Source organism: Dendrobates tinctorius, unplaced genomic scaffold, assembly GCF_039654945.1.
Source record: "Dendrobates tinctorius isolate UK_male_01 unplaced genomic scaffold, ASM3965494v1 ptg000332l, whole genome shotgun sequence".
In the NCBI taxonomy this organism is placed as follows: Eukaryota; Metazoa; Chordata; class Amphibia; order Anura; family Dendrobatidae; genus Dendrobates; species Dendrobates tinctorius.
This window is the reverse complement of record NW_027361998.1, coordinates 4,349,611-4,370,278: the sequence shown is the minus strand read 5'-3', so window position 1 is coordinate 4,370,278 and position 20,668 is coordinate 4,349,611. Positions and strand designations below refer to the sequence as shown.

At 43.1% G+C, this 20,668-nt stretch overlaps 1 protein-coding gene across 1 annotated transcript in view; it reads right to left on the bottom strand.

Moving 5' to 3' along the window:
• Positions 1-20,668, bottom strand: part of SCARA5 (scavenger receptor class A member 5) — a 410,475-nt gene that overhangs the window by 96,137 nt on the left and 293,670 nt on the right. Inside the window, exon 6 of the mRNA XM_073561962.1 lies at positions 8,036-8,134. Within this exon, the coding sequence (XP_073418063.1) occupies positions 8,036-8,134 (99 nt within the window). The remainder of the gene's footprint in view (positions 1-8,035; positions 8,135-20,668) is intronic.

Below are 20,668 nucleotides of genomic sequence, written 5' to 3'. Positions count from 1 at the left end.
TCATGTGATCTTAGGATCAACAGTATTAGTTGCATCAGCTTTTACTATTGTCCAGGAACATTCTCAGATCCTCTAATCCCATCATGTCATCATCAGACTATTTCACCAGCCCAGATATTTTATTTGGTGACAAACCTCCCTGCTCTGAGATGTTTGAGTTATTGCATTTGGTATAGAAATGGTTGCAGCCATAATCCTTCACTCCAGCCCAGATGGTTGAGCGAGTGGTCATGGACAAATTTATTTACTCCCTTCCCAGGCCCGTGCAGACCTGGGTTGCCCAGAGAGACCCCCAGAATGCAGGCGACCTGGTGGGCCTCGTAAAAAGGTACCAGGTGGTCGAGAGGTCCCGAAGGAAGCCAAGGGGTGGTGCATCTCCATACTGGAGAAACCAGTGGGAGCCTGAGTCCCAAAAAGAGGGGTAGGAGAGCCACCACTGGGGGGAAGTCCGAGGTCCCAAGAAGTCACTGAGGGGTTGCCAAAGGCTGCTGGTCAAGACCTGGTCTCCTGAAGATGCCATGGTCCTGGACACATAGCGGCCCATTGTCCTATATCTTCCAAGCAGATGGACTGCAGCCTAGGGAGCACTGCTCATATTATGCCTATCCCGCTTGCAGCGTGGAATATCAGCCCGGGGAGGGGCCGCAGTCTTGTCCTGTGACAATAAATGGGGTACTGGTGTCAGGACTCTTGGACTCAGAGAGTTTGGTGACACTGGTAAGGGCCCACTCCCCCACCATTTAATCACCAGGAAACAAGTGGGTGTCCACTGTATTCACAGGGACACCAAAGACAACCTTGTTGCGAGAGTGTCTATAAAAACATACTGTGGGTCTGAGATCCATGAGGTCAGTGTGGTTAAGGACTTGTTACACCCGGTGATAGTAGCGTTGGACTTTAGCCTGTTCTGGGATTTGTGGCGGAAGGCGGGGATACCAAGTGTCTCAGACAGGAGCCAGTCCCACTCTGATGAAACCCCAACGCAGTCAGAGATGGATGAGATCCCCTTGTGTTTCCTGGCTGGTAACGAGGATGAGACGTTGACCAGTGAGGCAGATATTCCTGAACTTGGGGCTTCTGAGGGAAATTTTGGAACTGCTCAAATGTGGGATCTTACAATAAAAGGGACATTTGAAAATGTGACTGTGAAAAATGGGGTTGCCCAAGAGCTGGTGGATGACACCAGATTCCCTTATTTTGCAGTGAATGAGGAATTACTTTATTGGGTCACTAAACAGCGAGGGGAAGTATTAGAGCAGCTGTTAGTCCCGGGACCCTATAGACGTAGGGTAGTAGACCTGGCCCTTTCTCATGTGAGGGGGGGGCATCTAGGCATACATAAGACCCAAGAGAGAGTTCTTCAGAGGTTCTACTGGCCTTGGTGTCACCGAGACATTGTTAATTTCTGCCGATCCTGCCCTACCTGCCAGCCAACTGCTCCCGTATCCCACTTGCACAGTCCCCTAGTGCCATTACCCTTTATAGAGGTCCCATTTGACCAGATTGCCATGGACCTTGTAGGACCCCTAGTTAAGTCCGCCAGAGGCCACCAATACATCTTGGTGGTCATGGACTATGCAACATGGTCCCTGGAGGCAGTACCAGTGAGGAACTCCTCAGCCAGGAGAATAGCCAAAAAGCTAGTCCATATTTTCTCCTGGACGGGCCTGGCCAGGGAGATTCTGAAGGACCAAAGAACACTGTTCATGTCCAAGGTAAAGAGAGAGTTATGTAAGGCCCTCCAGATTACCCAACTCAGGACATCTGTGTACCATCCACAGACGGACAGCCTTGTGGAAAGGTTCAACAAGACCTTGAAGTCTATGCTGAAGAAGGTTGTGGAAAAGGATGGCTGGGACTGGGATTGTCTGTCACTTTACCTAGTGCTCTCCATTTGAGAAATCCCACTGGCCTCTACGGGTTCTCGCCACTTGAGCTGTTATACGGGCGGCAAACTCGGGGACTTCTGGACATTGCAAAGGAGACCTGGGAAGCGGAGGTAACACCCCACCAAAGTATTATCGAACATGTGGCCCTTATGCAGGACAGGATCGCAAGCGTGAGGCTGATTATGAGGGAGAGCCTCCTTCAAGCACAAGATGCCCAAGCGATGGTCTACAGTCAGTCAGCAAGACAGAGACAGTTTAGCCCTGGAGGCCGGGTGTTGGTGTTGATCCCCATGGTGGAAAGTAAATTCCTGGCCAAGTGGCAAGGGCCATACGAGGCGGTCAAAAAGTTGAGTGATGTGAACAACGAGGTCCACCAACTAGGGAGAAGAAAGCCGTACCAGGTCTACCACATTAACCTGCTAAAACCCTGGCGAGACAGGGATCCAGTAGAAGCAAAGTACCTAGGGGCCAATCCTGAAGCCAGGGTCGCGAATGTCACAGTGGCAGATACACTATCGCTGGCGCAGAACAAATAGTGCCGTGAGTTGCTTCTGCTGAACCAGGACCTGTTTATGGAGTTACCAGAATGTAGGCAGGTTGTGGAGCACAAAATCTTGACTGAATCTCATGTGAGGGTAAACCAAAAGATGTATCGGATTCCCGAAGCCCGCCGTGAGGTGATCTCCAAGGAGGTGAGGAGAATGTTGAGCTTGGGCGTCATCGAGGAGTCAAACAGCAGATGGTTCAGCCCTATTGTCCTTGTGGCGAAACCAAGTGGACAGTGGCGCTTCTACAATGATTACAGGAAGCTAAATGAGATGTCCAAGTTTGACACCTATCTGATGCCCTGGGTCGATAAGCTCATTGAGAGGCTAGGGCCAGCCAGATAAATTTCCATCTTGGACCTAACGAAAAGGTACTGGCAAATTCCCCTGTCCCCAAGTGCCAAGATGAAGACGGCTTTCTCTAACCCTGAGGGGTGCTTCTAGTATACTAGATTACCGTTCGGACTACAAGTATCCCCAGCTACTTTCCAGAGGACCATAGACCGAATCACAAAAAGAATGCTGCCACTTATCTGGATGACATTGTGATCTTCAGCCGGGATTGGGGAAGTCACCTGCAGAAGTTCCAGGTGGTACTTGATGCACTGAGGCACAGTGTTTACCTTAAACCCAAAGAAGTGCGCTCTGGGGAAAGAAGCAAGGCAAAATACTTGGGCTACATCGTCAGGAGGGGTGAGATAAAGTCAAAAATAGACAAGGTGGAGACAATCCAAAAGTGGCCAAAACCGGTCTCCAATAAGCAGGCCAGGGCATTTCTGGGAATTGTGGGATGCTGTCGGCAATTTATCCAAAATTTTGCCATGATACCAGCCCCCTGACGTACCTTCTCAAGGGCACAAAGACGTAGATGGTCAAATGGTCCTCTGAAGCTGAAATGGTATTCCAGGAGTTGAAGCTCACCCTGTGCAGACAGCGGTCTTGGTCGTACTTGATTTCACTAAGTAGTTTGTGCTCCAAACGGACGCCTCTAACATCGGGGCTTGTCCCAGGAGATTGGCGGGGACAAACATTCAGTCCTATACCTTAGTAAAAGAACTATGCCATCGTAGAAAAGGAGTGCTTAGCCATCAACTGGGCAATCGACACCCTGAGATACTACCTTTTAGGCAGGAGGTTCAGTCTAGTTCTAGATCATGCGCCCCTAAGATGGATGAGGGAAAGGAAGGGGAATAATGCTCAGGTGACAAGATGGTTTTTAGCACTCCAGGACTTTAATTTTCATGTCGAGCACAGGCAAGGGAAGATGCATGGGAACGCAGAAGCCTTGTCCAGACTGACTGGGCTGGGTTTTTGTGGACAACCATACAGCGGGTTGCAGTTTGTCCATCTTATCTCCACCCCAGGGGGTACTCTGGGGCTTAAATAGCTGGCTCTTTGTTCAGCATGTGAGGAGAGAGAAACTCCAGATAGGTTCTTACCTGAGAGCTAAACTGAACCAGGAGGTTTTACTCACCCTGAGCGGGGAGGACCCACTGCAGAGACTGTGAGATACCATTTTGGTTTTGCTCTTCTTGTTTTGCCGTAAGGGCTGTGTTTATTGTTGGTGCACCTTGTTTTCTGCTGCATATACAATATACCAACGGACAATTTAAAGAGACAGTGTACCCATGTCTACCTCAGTGCGCAGCCGAGTGAGCCGATCTATCACAGTATATACAATACATTAATTATGTTCAATTACATCCTGTATTATACCCAAGAGCTGCACTCCCTATTCTGCTATTGGGGCTCAGTTGAGCTGGTGGTCTTGGTATCTGTCTGCACCTTGATGACTGTTTCCTATAACAACTGCTGACTGCTCTTTATGGTGATCTTTAATATCCAAGTGTGGCCGGTCGCATCGTGCTCAGCCTTTGGTACTAGGAGGATATGTCCTGGCGCTGGTGTTGGACTATCTACATCCTGCACTTTACTTGTTATTAAGTCTGGATCAGTGCTTAATGGTTGTTGTCTGACTTGTCCCTCTTGGTGCCTCCTGCCACATCCCTCAATGTCACCGTCACACCCATCCTTTTTATACAATAAATGGTCTTTAATAAGCAAAATAAACATTTCCACATTAGCCCCTAAGGAGCTTGTATTTCAGTCTCAGCCATTTGGGCAGTCACTTCTCCTTGGCATGGTAGCTCCTTGGCAGACATATTGGAGCGTGGTACATACACCATGTATAGACTGTTGTATCTCTTAAGTCCACCTCCCTGTTAGTATTAATCTTCGTCACAAGTCCTTAAGTATCGGGAAGGCAGCGCTTATTGTGCGTGTGCTCTCGTATACAGAAGACTATCCCGGAAAGAAAGCCAGGCGTTCGGAGAAAGGAATGCCAAGGTTTGCTTTATATGATCTCAGGATCATCAGTATTAATTGCATCGGCTCTTACTATTGTCCAGGAACATTCTCAGATCCTCTAATCCCATCATGTCATCATCAGGCTATTTCAAAAGCCCAGATATTTTATTTGGTTACAAACATTCCAGAAATATATGATTTTCTCAAGAAATGCACTAAAGAAAAAAAAAAGAAATTCATCAATGTAAGAACCAAAAGATTCAAAAATATCAGAAAGATGTGAAGCTCCAAACACTTGTGTCAGTCTTATTCCGCCTCATCAGTGCAACTGTGTGGAAAAACACACTGAAGATGGAAAAACACACTGAAGATGGAAGAACACACTAAAGATGAGCAAATCTGTTCGTGGTGAATCAAATTTTCTTAAAATGTTAAAAAAAATGTAAATTTGGCCAAAACCAAATTTGTCTAACTTGCATTGTGCAAATACGAAACGGCAGCCAGGATAGATTGTAGAAGGGCATGGAAAATAAATTGTACTCACCTAGCTGCTCACCTCTCTCGCTGCTGCATCTCCTTGCCCGGTCCTCCACCAGCTACGGTCACTTCTGATCTTGATGACAGGCAAGGTCTACTTCCACATCTTCCTTCACTCTGTGCCAGGCTGAGTACATTCGGACAATGCACCATATGACATTACACCGTGTGTCCAAGGTGTTGATTAGGAGCTGATGTGCATCGTCCAAAGGCTACTAAGCCTAGCACAGAGTGATCATCCAAGGGCTACTAAGCCTAGCACTGAGTGATCATCCAAGGGCTACTAAGCCTAGCACAGAGTGATCATCCAAGGGCTACTAAGTCTAGCACAGACTGATCTTCCAAGGGCTACTAAGCCTAGCACAGAGTGATCATCCAAGGGATAGTAAGCCTAGCACAGAGTGATCATCCAAGGGCTGCTAAGCCTAGCACAGAGTGATCATCCAAGGGATAGTAAGCCTAGCGCAGAGTGATCATCCAAGGGCTACTAAGCCTAGCGCAGAGTGATCATCCAAGGGCTACTAAGTCTAGCACAGAGTGATCATCCAAGGGCTACTAAGTATAGCACAGAGTGATCATCCAAGGGCTACAAAGCCTAGCACTGAGTGATCATCCAAGGGCTAATAAGTCAAGCACAGAGTAATCATCCAAGGGCTACTAAGCCAAGCACAGCATTATCATCCAAGGGCTACTAAGCATAGCAGAGTGATCAACCAAGGGCTACTAAGCCTAGCAAAAAGTGCTCATCCAAGGGCTACTAAGCCTAGCACAGAGTAATCAGCCAAGAGCTACTAAGCCTAGCACATAGTGATCATCCAAGGGCTACTAAGCCTAGCACAGAGTGATCAGCCAAGGGCTACTAAGCCTAGCACAGAGTGATCATCCAAGGGCTGCTAAGACTAGCACAGAGTGATCGTCCAAGGGCAACTAAGTCTAGCACAGAGTGATCATCCAAGGGCTGCTAAGCCAAGCATAGAGTGATCATCCAAGGGCTGCTAAGTTTAGCACAGAGTGATCATCCAAGGGCAACTAAGTATAGCACAGAGTGATCATCCAAGGGCTACAAAGCCTAGCACTGAGTGATCATCCAAGGGCTACTAAGTCAAGCACAGAGTAATCATCCAAGGGCTACTAAGCCAAGCACAGAGTTATCATCCAAGGGCTACTAAGCATAGCAGAGTGATCAACCAAGGGCTACTAAGCCTAGCAAAAAGTGCTCATCCAAGGGCTACTAAGCCTAGCACAGAGTAATCAGCCAAGGGCTACTAAGCCTAGCACATAGTGATCATCCAAGGGCTACTAAGCCTAGCACAGAGTGATCAGCCAAGGGCTACTAAGCCTAGCACAGAGTGATCATCCAAGGGCTGCTAAGACTAGCACAGAGTGATCGTCCAAGGGCAACTAAGTCTAGCACAGAGTGATCATCCAAGGGCTGCTAAGCCAAGCATAGAGTGATCATCCAAGGGCTGCTAAGTTTAGCACAGAGTGATCATCCAAGGGCAACTAAGCCTAGCACAGAGTGATCATCCAAGGGCTACTAAGGGTCTCGTTACACATAGCGACGCTCCAGCGATCCCGACAACGATACGACCTGGTAAGGATCACTGGTACGTCGCCACACGGGCGCTAGTAAGCTGTCAAACAGGCAGATCTCAACGACGCAGCAACGATACGGCGATCCGTATAAAGATCTCGGCGGTCGTTGGGACCTTGTCACACAGCAGCTACTCTGACGACTCAGACCTGCGTCCCTGAGTTCTGAGTCGCCAACGAGGTCGCTCGTCGTTGTTATGGCGTCAAACACAGCGATGCATGCTGCCCAGCGAGACACCAACGATCAAAAAATGGCCTAGGATATTCGAGCACGATCAGCGATATCGCAGCGGGGGGCCGGTCGCCGCTAAACTTAGCGAGATCGCTGGCAAGGTCGCTGTTGCGTCACAAAACCTGTGACGTTTCAGCGATCTCGCTAAGGATCTCGCTATGTGTGAAGTACCCTTAAGCCAAGCACAGAGTGATAAAAGACAACTAAGAGGATGTCTCCTGCCATGAAGATCAGAGGTGACCAGATCTACAGGGGGCCAACAAATGACTGTCCAGGGAGGTGCGGCATGGAGGAAGATTAGCAGCTAGAGGAGCTTCAATAGGCATATTCAACTCGCATCAAATACATTAGATGCAAATTGTGTGTTTTGGACAAATTTTACTGAAAAGCTGAAAGGAAATCTTTGCAAATCACCAGAGTATACCCGAATGGTTATGCAACAAGGTGTTGAAGGTTGATATTACCACTTGGAAGGACAAGAAAACCCAAGATTTGCTTTCTCCACCAGTGAGGCCATTGCTAATATTTGGCCCCTCTCTGCCTTCAACTTCAAAGATCCAATATTTGAAAGATATGGCAATTATGAGGAAGTGGTACCAATATAGAGATCGAGGGACCGAGGTGGTCTGTCAGGTGCATAGGGGAATGCGGCCAAGCTACGGGTCAGAGTCGCACACCTCATCAAAAAATCACGGACTGTCGACATTTTTATGGACACATTGTAAAACTGTAATAAATTATTAGGATTTTTAGTGATCCATGTCTGCAGCAGAAAAGCCTGATAAACCCACATCAGCTGCATTAAGGGAATTGTGAAACCATGAAAATTACAGCCGCAATGATCTGTGCGCGATTCTCCAGCTTCAAAGAAGACCGGCCACTCAGATCATGGTCACAAAGGGAAAATAAGAAAGAAAAGGAAGACCACATACCTCTAAGTCCACGAAGACCCATACTACCAGGAAGACCGATGTCGCCCTGGTCTCCTTTCTGACCAGGCAAACCAGGAAGCCCTCTCTCACCCGGGAGACCTGAAAAAAATCAAAGGAAAGGAAAGAGTATGGAACAAGAAAGCAAGGAAGGAAGGAAGGATGGAAGGAAGGAACTAGGAAGAAAGGAAAGGGGGAAAGGAAGTAATGAAAAAAGAAATGAAGGGAGTCAAAGAAGGAAGGAAAAAAGGAATGAAGGAGGAAAAGAAGGAATAAAATGAAGGAAAGAACATGGAAGAAAGAAAAAGAAGGAAGGAAAGAAGAGAATCAAAAAATGGAAACACAAAAGGGACGAAAGGAAGTATGGAAGAAAAGAGGAAAGAAAGGAATGAAGACAGGAGGAAATAAAGGAGGGAAGGAAGGAAAAGGAAGTAACAAAAAACAAAGGGGAAAGGAAATGATGAGAAAAAGAAGGTCAGAAGGTAGGGATGTAGGAAGGAAGAAGGGAAGGAAAGAAGTAAGGAATGAAGGAACAAGGAAGAAATGAAAAGAGGGTAAGGAATAAATTAAATACGTAAGGAAGGAAGTCAAGGATCGAATGAAAAAATAAAAGGAATGAAGAAGAGAAATAGGAAAAGAAGGAGGAACAAGGAAGAAAGGAAAATAAGTAATGAAAGAAGGAAGGGAGAAAGGCAATAAAGGAATGAAAGAAGGGAGGGAGGATAGGAAAGGAAACAAGAAGGGAAAGAGGGAAGGAGAGGAAGGAAGGGAAAGAGGGAAGGAGAGGAAAAAAGGGAGAGTGGGAGTAAAGGAAGGAGCAAAAGAGAGAAGGAAGGAGCGAATGGATAAGTAAGAAATTAAAGGAGGGAAAGGAAGTAAAAGAAGGAAGGAGAGAATGATAGCAGAAAGGGAGAAAGAGAAGCAAGGAGAGAAGGATGGGAGGAAGGGAATGAAGGAGGGAAGTAAGTAAAAAAAGAAACAAGGAAGGAAGTAGGGACCAATGGAAAAAATGAAATGAAAAAGGAAAGAAGGAATGATGAAAGGAGGAAAGGATAGATAATTGGAAGGAAGAAAGTAAGAGATAAAAGAAGGAGGGGAGGAAGAAGGGAAGAGGAGGATAATAAAATAGGGAAAAAGGAAGGAAGAAAATGAAGTATGAAAAAGAAGGAAAGAAAGAAGGGAAATTAAAAAAAATAAATTAAAGAAAGCAAGGATAGAAAGAAATGAAGAAAAAAGGGATTTCATTAGATACAGTTTAAATATTCTAAAAAATATTTATATGAGACAGAAATTAGTTGCTTCAAGTTTTCACTGCACTTTCCCCACTCTTCTTGGCAACTTATACATTGAAAATTACCCAATATGTAATTTACCCTCCTGGGTAAAGATGATCTGCTCTATCTATTACGAGTCCTAAATGTACTCAAAGACAAAAACGTTTTCCCAGTGATCAGATTCCCCTTTAGACTCCTAGTATATAATAATCTTTATTTATATAGCGCCAACATATTCCGCAGCGCTTTACAGTTTAACAGTTTCAAAACACAAGTCATAAGTAACAACATTAACAATACAATAATTAAAGTAAAATAAGACGACCCTGCTCGTGAGAGCTTACAATCTACCATGAGGTGAGGGAGATACAAAGTACAGGTGTGCATTTACAATGATGTATTTACAATGATGATCCAGCCATCTTGAGACGGTGGGGGACAGAGATAGTGAATGGGCTACATACTTACACTTGCACATAAAATGACTTTGATTAGTGAACGTGATAGGCTGCTCTGAATAGATGTGTTTTGAGAGAGCGCCTAAAACTGTGTAAATTGTGGATAGTCCTAATTTCTTGGGGTAGAGCATTCCAGAGGATTGGCGCAGCGTGGGAAAAGTCTTGGAGTCGGGAGTGGGAGGTGCAGATTAGTGCAGAGGTTAGTCGAAAGTCTTTTGCAGAGCGCAGAGGTTGGCTAGGCCGATAGACAGAAATGAGGGAGGAGATGTAGGGGGGTGCTACACTGTGGAGAGCTTTGTGGGTGAGAACAAGTACTTTGAATTGGACCCTATAATGAAAGGGCTAGTATATGTGTAGAGCGATGCAGGTACACGAATGCAGTGATAAGCAGGAGACAGATCAAGAGTTAACAGCGGTTTATTATAGGGAATACTCCTTGCAGGGAGAGGATAGGGGAGATAAGGGGATTGAAGATCAAAAGGTGAATTAAAGGGGTTGTCCGGGCTTTTCACATAATCTCAGTACATATCTGGGCTGCAGAATGGTGACAATAAGAAATTTACCTTCTGTCACCAGTTTGCAGGGTTTTCTAGATATCACTCTCTTGCTTCTGATCAGAACGTCCAAGGGGGGGTGAGTTCTGGCATTGAAATGAGAACTGGTCGTTTCCTCCTACTCTACTAAAAACCTGCCCTCTATAGCAACAACCCCACCCTCCACAGCAACAGGCCCTCCCCATCCACATGAATAAGCCCTCCTCACACAGTAACAAATCCTCCCCCTCTAGCAGCCTCAGTGCAGAGAGCAGCTGCTCCTCCCCCAGACACACACTGAACAGTGATCTATGGAAAGTGAAACTCTAGTGAGGAGAGAAAATCGTCCTGTATTCTGGGCCACTCCATGATTACAATACACAAGTCACTCATTATCAGTGATTCCTTCCCTCACTGTCCCAGGCTGCTGGCAGTGATGGGGCTTGGGCTGGCAGTGATGGGCCTCGGCTGCTGGCAGTAGTGAGAACAGACTGTGTGATGGCCAGTGATGGGGGTCTGCAGCTTCTAATCTGCACAGGGGATGGCAGTCACTGATGTAATCTGTTCTGTGACAAAGCCTCTGATGTGTGAATGAGACAACTCTGTGTCACAGATGTCTTCACACAGCAGCAGATTTGGTGCAGTGTATGTTTGAGCATGTCTATTTGGTATACAGCCTGCAGCAGCCATCTATTGTGTATACAGCCTGCAGCAGCCGTCTATTGGGTATACTGCCTGCAGCAGTCTCTATAGTGTATACAGCCAGCAACAATCTATTGTGTGTGTGTAAGTGTAATATATATATATATATATATATATATATATATTTTACTGGAATGGAGGCAGAGCTGGAGTGGAGGATGGGCGGCATCTCCAGGGGACCCGAATATGTTGTCAGTAAGGGACCCTGAAATTTCGAGTGTCAGCCCTGCAGGGATGAGAGCATAGATGGAAGAAGACATCAAGGTGGAGAGAGCACAGAGGGGAGAAGACAGCACAGGGGAAGAGCACACGGGGTGAGACAGCACAAACGAGAGAGCACATGAGGGGAGAAGACAGTGCAGGAAGAAGAGAGAGCGGACAGGGTGAAAGACAGCTCCACAGAGCTCACCCCATCGTGACATCACTGCCCTCCTGATGTAATAGCATCGGGCCCACATCTAGTATTTATATTATACACATATATCTACTATAGACTTGCATTAGGTGCTATATATAGTTTTCAGTGACACAGAGCTGTCTCATTCACACAGCAGAGGCTTTGTCACAGAACAGATTACATAGAAGCAAGAGAGTGATATCTAGAAAACCCTGCAAACTGGTGACAGAAGGTAAATTATTTATTGTCACCATTCTGCAGCCCAGATATGTACTGAGATTATGTGAAAAGCCCGGACAACCCTTTTAATGTTCAACAAAAGGGTAAACTTATCAGTCTGATGTTCACAGGAGATGGAGGCTTGGAGATTCCGTGGTGGCGCCGTAGGTGACACGTGAGGTCTCTGGCCTGGTCCTGGAGGAACGTGAAGCACTGTCTCCTGACAGCCGTGATGTATCTTGGCTTTCCTAGGTGGAGTGATGAAGTCCCGGAACGGGGTCTCTGTAGCGGAGGTGTCTGCTGCGCCGCTGCGGGAGGAACGGGCCCAGCGGCGAGGACCGGGAAGTTACTGAATGGCTCGGGGTGATTTCCCTGGTGGGACCTGTAGCGGGCACCACCTGAAGTCAGCGGAGCAGTGCGGGATGTCTCCTCCGGGTGCGAGGTGAGCAGACCTACTGATAAGAGCCGCTCACAGTCCGTCTGTACGTCAGGAGAACAAAGGTTGTGCTCTGATGACGTCGTCCTGCAGAGAGTGAGTTAACCTTCTGATGTGCACTCAGTCCTCCCACCAAAGACTCTGCTTTCCCGTGCTCCGTCCTTTTTATCACAGACCCGCCCCTTCAGTCAGGTGCACAACTCTGTCCAGGTCAGAAAGTGTTCCCTCCGGTAACAATGGTGAGAGTCCCAATAGTTCTGTCCCTGACACGAGAGAGGTACCCACAGCCCTGTCCATCTCCCTACACTCCCCCTCTTTTGCTCGCCATTCCACGGGCGAGCGTTTCGGTAAAGAACAAGTGCAATCTTCTTCTCGAACAGTCTGCCGCCAAACAAATTGATTCTGATTGTAACGCTCAGGGGGTATTCCAGCGGTGGCACGCTCAGAGCACCGTAAGTTAGGAGTAGAGAAGTCATCTATAGTAGTTGAGTCAGGTCGCATAATACCTGGGGACAGTGGTGCATCTTCAACTGGAACAATTTCTTCTGGGACCTCAAGTGCTGTTCCTTTCTTTAAAACTTCAGGTGGCTGCTCAAAGTCATCTTCTTCACATTCCACGGCAACTGGAGGAGATATTTCAGGAGCGCTTGTGGACCACCCGAATAGTGTGATTCTCTTCTCCCTCAGGATGAATTTTGTATACAGGACCTTCAGAGTTGATTCGCTGTCTTATCCGATAAGGATTTTTTTTCCCACCGGTTCTCCAGTTTGTCCCGAGGACGTTTCTCTCGCACTAATACTCAGTCGGCAATTTGGAGATCTGTCCCTCGTAGCGAAGTTCATTCTGCATGCTCCAACTCCTGAAATTTGGTCTGCACCAGGCAATGTAAAGTCTGTAGGCGGGGTCGATGTTCTCTGACCCAGGTGAACACTCCCGTCCATGGGCAGTCCTCCTCCGGGTCTAGCTCCAACTCGGTGATCCCTTTCCCTGCACAATTAAACAGTAGGGTGTATAGGGTATATCCGGTGGTCCAGTGTACCGGATTATTGCACACCCACACCAGTTCTGCAACGTACTCAAGCCATCGGGCCTTTTGGTCTTCCAGAGTCCTCAGCATTTGAGCTAACGTCCGGTTGAACCATTCACATTCTCCGTTTCCCTGAGGGTGGTATGGCGTGGTGCGAGACTTTTCAATTTGGTACATCAGGTGTAGTTCTTCCATCACTTTCCCTAGGAAGCAGGCCCCCGGGTCTGAATGGATACGCTTTGGACACCCGTAGATCTGAATAAAATTTTTATAGATGGTATGTGCGTTGGAGTCCGCAGTCTGATGTCGAGTCAGGTCACGATGGCGAACTTCGTGAAGTGGTCCACCATTACTAGACAGTGTTTGTACCCTTGATGAGCTGGCCCGATGGTCAGATAGTCTATCATTAATAGAGGGGCAGATGTCACGATAGCTTGAATGGGAGCTCTCTTTTCTGGTGGTTTTGTCAACTCACAAGTTCTACAGAGCCTACAAGTCTCTTCCACTACAGCCTTTAGTCTAGGATGGTAAACAAACCGCTGCAACCACTGAAAGGTCTTCTCCAGACCAAAATGAGCTTCCTTTTCATGTGCTTAGGGGGCCACCTCAGGTAGCAGCGTCTCCAGAATTACCACCTGCCAGGTGACTCCTAACTCCTTTTGTAATTGGACTTTCTGGTACAACAATCCATTTTTCATTTGGAGACGTTCCCATTGCCGAAGAATCCGTAGGGTCTCTGAAGAGAGAGCGTTTCTTTCCTCTAGCCTGGGAAGTTTCTTTGATGTCAGCCTCTGTCTCATTATGGCAAGTTCTCCATCTTCCTGTTGTAACCAGACTCACTCATCACGTGTTCGCCCAAGATACCTTCTCGAGCCAGCACCTGCGTCTGCTCCTGCATAGCTAACCACCATCTGGCAGAGTCCCTGAACTTAGGGGTTTCCTCATCTTCTAATTCCTCATCCCTACTTTGACCAGGTTTTGCATGTTTCATCCTGGATAAGGCGTCAGCATGGGTATTCTCTACCCATCGTTGCTCCAGAGCTCCCAGCTTAGCATTTCTCAGATGTGCCAGTGGATTGTCCGCACTAGTACTTCAGACCCAGACCAGTACTCCGCGAACCTCTTCGTCAAAGCCCACACCAACGCCAGGAGCTCTAACTTAAAGAAACTATAGTTGTCTGGATTTCGTTCGGAATTGTGAAGGGACTGACTCACATATGCAATCAACCTCTCTCTCCCGTCCTGTATCTGTGACAACACAGCCCCAAGTCCATGCAAACTTCCATCGGTGTGGAGGATGAACGGTTGAGAAAAGTCCATGTAAGCCAGAACTGGGGCTTACGTTAGTGCCTTCTTTAGATCTTGAAAGGCCTCTTCCTGACATTCTCCCCAACGGATAGTCCTGTTTTTGCGCCTGAGGGCAGTCCCTTTAAAAGTTCCAGCAGTGGATTTGCTTTGAGAGCAAAATTCTTCACGAAACGCCGGTAGTACCCTGTCAGTCCCAAGAAGGCCCAGGCATCTTTCTCCATTTCCAGCCTGGGCCAGTCCTGCACCACAGCAATTTTTTCCCAGGACGGCTTAACTCCTTCAGAGACAACATGGCACAGGTACTCAATTTTGGTGCAGAACAAATGACATTCTGGGGTTTCACCTTTAGCCCGTGTCTCTGAAGGCAGATTAACACCTGTTCCAGTCTGAGTAGATGATCTTCGAAGTCAACCTTCTTATGCGAACTCAGTCCTCCCACCAAAGTCCTGCTTTCCCGCACTCCATCCTTTTTATCACAGACCCGTCCCCTTCAGTCAGGTGCACAGCTCTGTCCAGGTCAGAAAGTGTTCCCCCCAGTAACAATGGTGACAGTCCCAATAGTTCCGGCCCTGACATGAGAGAGGTACCCGCAACCCGGTCCATCTCCCTACATATACAGGAGCTAAGAATCGCTTGTGGACAACCCTAGTTTGTCTTTTGTAGGACACATCACTTTGCTCCGGTTCTTATGTTTCTATACTATGTGCCACAAATCAGTGTCACGGTAAAAAAACGCAGCATGCTCATTAGTTTCGCGTTTTTTTCCGCGTTTCTGGCTTTTTCCATGTGTCTAGAAACCGCGCGGAAAAAAATGTAAAGCGCAAAAATCGCTGTAAAAACGCGACGAAAACGTGCAGAAAAAAATGCGTGGTTTCTGGGAAGGGAGTCTTGTTTTTCAGCAGAAAAGTTCTGCTACGTGTGCACTTAGCCTGAATGTCTATGATGATAATATAGAAGCTGGAAAGAGGATTGCCCCACATTATACAGAATAACAATGACCTTCTGATGTCTGAGGATGAATGTGACTAATATTTACAATGTGTTACAATCTCAGAAGCATCAAAAATGAAAGAGGTTTCTGTGCTGGAAGAAAAGGAATAGAACATTGCTCTGATCACAAAGTCTGCTACATCAGTGATTACAGATTCTGCAGAGAACAGATAAGTGGTCTCAGCTGCAGTATTATAGTAGTTATATTCTTGTACAGAGGGGTAGTATTATTGTAGTTATATTCTTGTGCATAGGGGGCAGTATTATAGTAGTTATATTCTTGTACATAGGGGCAGTATTATAGTTGTTATATTCTTGTACATAGGGGGCAGTATTATAGTAGTTATATTCTTGTGCATAGGGGCAGTATTATAGTAGTTATATTCTTGTACATAGGGGGCAGTATTATAGTAGTTATATTCTTGTGCATAGGGGCAGTATTATAGTAGTTATATTCTTGTACATAGGAGCAGTATTATAGTAGTTATATTCTTGTACATAGGAGCAGTATTATAGTAGTTATATTCCTGTACATAGGAGCAGTATTATAGTAGTTATATTCTTGTACATAGGGGCAGTATTATAGTAGTTATATTCATGTACATAGGGTCAGTATTATAGTAGTTATATTCCTGTACATAGGAGCAGTATTATAGTAGTTATATTCTTGTACATAGGGGCAGTATTATAGTAGTTATGTTCTTGTACATAGGGGCAGTATTATAGTAGTTATATTCTTGTACATAGGGGCAGTATTATAGTAGTTATATTCTTGTACATAGGGGCAGTATTATAGTAGTTATGTTCTTGTACATAGGGGCAGTATTATAGTAGTTATATTCCTGTACATAGGAGCAGTATTATAGTAGTTATATTCTTGTACATAGGGGCAGTATTATAGTAGTTATATTCATGTACATAGGGTCAGTATTATAGTAGTTATATTCCTGTACATAGGAGCAGTATTATAGTAGTTATATTCTTGTACATAGGGGCAGTATTATAGTAGTTATATTCTTGTACATAGGGGCAGTATTATAGTAGTTATATTCCTGTACATAGGAGCAGTATTATAGTAGTTATATTCTTGTACATAGGGGCAGTATTATAGTAGTTATATTCTTGTACATAGGAGCAGTATTATAGTAGTTATATTCTTGTATATAGGGACAGCATTATAGTAGTTATATTCTTGTACATAGGGGGCAGTATTATAGTAGTTATATTCATGTACTTAGGAGCAGTATTATAGTAGTTATATTCTTGTATATAGGGGCAGTATTATAGTAGTTATATTCTTGTACATAGGAGCAGTATTATAGTAGTTATATTCTTGTACATAGGGGGCAGTATTATGGTAGTTATATTCATGTACATAGGGTCAGTATTATAGTAGTTATATTCCTGTACATAGGAGCAGTATTATAGTAGTTATATTCTTGTACATAGGGGCAGAATTATAGTAGTTATATTCTTGTACATAGGGGCAGTATTATAGTAGTTATATTCTTGTACATAGGGGGCAGTATTATAGTAGTTATATTCATGTACATAGGAGCAGTATTATAGTAGTTATATTCTTGTACATAGGGGCAGTATTATAGTAGCTATATTCTTGTACATAGGAGCAGTATTATAGTAGTTATATTCTTGTACATCGGGGCAGTATTATAGTAGTTTAATACTGCCCTTATGTACAAGAATATAACTACTATAATACTGCCCCGATGTACAAGAATATTAGTAGTTATATTCATGTACATAGGAGCAGTATTATAGTAGTTATATTCTTGTACATAGGGGCAGTATTATAGTAGTTATATTCTTGTACATAGGGGCAGTATTATAGTAGTTATATTCTTGTACATAGGGGGCAGTATTATAGTAGTTATATTCTTGTACATAGGGGGCAGTATTATAGTAGTTATATTCTTGTGCATAGGAGCAGTATTATAGTAGTTATATTCTTGTACATAGGGGGCAGTATTATAGTAGTTATATTCTTGTACATAGGGGCAGTATTATAGTAGTTATATTCTTGTACATAGGGGCAGTATTATAGTAGTTATATTCTTGTACATAGGAGCAGTATTATAGTAGTTATATTCTTGCATATAGGAGCAGTATTATAGTAGTTATATTCATGTACTTACTGTAGGAGCAGTATTATTGTAGTTATATTCTTGTACATAGGGGGCAGTATTATAGTAGTTATATTCATGTACTTAGGAGCAGTATTATAGTAGTTATATTTTTGTATATAGGAGCAGTATTATAGTAGTTATATTCTTGTATATAGGGGCAGTATTATAGTAGTTATATTCTTGTACATAGGAACAGTATTATAGTAGTTATATTCTTGTACATAGGGGGCAGTATTATGGTAGTTATATTCATGTACATAGGGTCAGTATTATAGTAGTTATATTCCTGTACATAGGAGCAGTATTATAGTAGTTATATTCTTGTACATAGGGGCAGAATTATAGTAGTTATATTCTTGTACATAGGGGCAGTATTATAGTAGTTATATTCTTGTACATAGGGGGCAGTATTATAGTAGTTATATTCATGTACATAGGAGCAGTATTATAGTAGTTATATTCTTGTACATAGGGGCAGTATTATAGTAGCTATATTCTTGTACATAGGAGCAGTATTATAGTAGTTATATTCTTGTACATCGGGGCAGTATTATAGTAGTTTAATACTGCCCTTATGTACAAGAATATAACTACTATAATACTGCCCCGATGTACAAGAATATTAGTAGTTATATTCCTGTACATAGGAGCAGTATTATAGTAGTTATATTCTTGTACATAGGGGCAGTATTATAGTAGTTATATTCTTGTATATAGGGGCAGTATTATAGTAGTTATATTCTTGTACATAGGAGCAGTATTATAGTAGTTATATTCTTGTACATAGAGGGCAGTATTATGGTAGTTATATTCATGTATATAGGGTCAGTATTATAGTAGTTATATTCCTGTACATAGGAGCAGTATTATAGTAGTGATATTCTTGTACATAGGGGCAGTATTATAGTAGTTATATTCTTGTACATAGGGGCAGTATTATAGTAGTTATATTCTTGTACATAGGGGGCAGTATTATAGTAGTTATATTCATGTACATAGGAGCAGTATTATAGTAGTTATATTTTTGTACATAGGGGCAGTATTATAGTAGCTATATTCTTGTACATAGGAGCAGTATTATAGTAGTTATATTCTTGTACATCGGGGCAGTATTATAGTAGTTATATTCTTGTACATAGGGGGCAGTATTATAGTAGTTATATTCTTGTGCATAGGAGCAGTATTATAGTAGTTATATTCTTGTACATAGGGGGCAGTATTATAGTAGTTATATTCTTGTACATAGGGGCAGTATTATAGTAGCTATATTCTTGTACATAGGAGCAGTATTATAGTAGTTATATTCTTGTACATAGGGGGCAGTATTATAGTAGTTATATTCTTGTACATAGGGGGCAGTATTATAGTAGTTATATTCTTGTGCATAGGAGCAGTATTATAGTAGTTATATTCTTGTACATAGGGGGCAGTATTATAGTAGTTATATTCTTGTACATAGGGGCAGTATTATAGTAGTTATATTCTTGTACATAGGGGCAGTATTATAGTAGTTATATTCTTGTACATAGGAGCAGTATTATAGTAGTTATATTCTTGCATATAGGAGCAGTATTATAGTAGTTATATTCATGTACTTACTGTAGGAGCAGTATTATTGTAGTTATATTCTTGTACATAGGGGGCAGTATTATAGTAGTTATATTCATGTACTTAGGAGCAGTATTATAGTAGTTATATTTTTGTATATAGGAGCAGTATTATAGTAGTTATATTCTTGTATATAGGGGCAGTATTATAGTAGTTATATTCTTGTACATAGGAACAGTATTATAGTAGTTATATTCTTGTACATAGGGGGCAGTATTATGGTAGTTATATTCATGTACATAGGGTCAGTATTATAGTAGTTATATTCCTGTACATAGGAGCAGTATTATAGTAGTTATATTCTTGTACATAGGGGCAGAATTATAGTAGTTATATTCTTGTACATAGGGGCAGTATTATAGTAGTTATATTCTTGTACATAGGGGGCAGTATTATAGTAGTTATATTCATGTACATAGGAGCAGTATTATAGTAGTTATATTCTTGTACATAGGGGCAGTATTATAGTAGCTATATTCTTGTACATAGGAGCAGTATTATAGTAGTTATATTCTTGTACATCGGGGCAGTATTATAGTAGTTTAATACTGCCCTTATGTACAAGAATATAACTACTATAATACTGCCCCGATGTACAAGAATATTAGTAGTTATATTCCTGTACATAGGAGCAGTATTATAGTAGTTATATTCTTGTACATAGGGGCAGTATTATAGTAGTTATATTCTTGTATATAGGGGCAGTATTATAGTAGTTATATTCTTGTACATAGGAGCAGTATTATAGTAGTTATATTCTTGTACATAGAGGGCAGTATTATGGTAGTTATATTCATGTATATAGGGTCAGTATTATAGTAGTTATATTCCTGTACATAGGAGCAGTATTATAGTAGTGATATTCTTGTACATAGGGGCAGTATTATAGTAGTTATATTCTTGTACATAGGGGCAGTATTATAGTAGTTATATTCTTGTACATAGGGGGCAGTATTATAGTAGTTATATTCATGTACATAGGAGCAGTATTATAGTAGTTATATTTTTGTACATAGGGGCAGTATTATAGTAGCTATATTCTTGTACATAGGAGCAGTATTATAGTAGTTATATTCTTGTACATCGGGGCAGTATTATAGTAGTTATATTCTTGTACATAAGGGCAGTATTATAGTAGTTATATTCATCTACATAGGAGCAGTATTATAGTAGTTATATTCTTGTACATAGGGGCAGTATTATAGTAGTTATATTCTTGTACATAGGGGCAGTATTATAGTAGTTATATTCTTGTACATAGGGGGCAGTATTATAGTAGTTATATTCTTGCACATAGGAGCAGTATTATAGTTGTTATAGTCATGTACATAGGAGCAGTATTATAGTAGTTTTATTCTTGTACATAGGGGCAGTATTATAGTAGTTATATTCTTGTACATAGGAGCAGTATTATAGTAGTTATATTCTTGTACATAGGAGCAGTATTATAGTAGTTATATTCATGTACATAGGAGCAGTACTATAGTAGTTATATTCTTGCATATAGGGGCAGTATTATAGTAGTTATATTCTTGAACA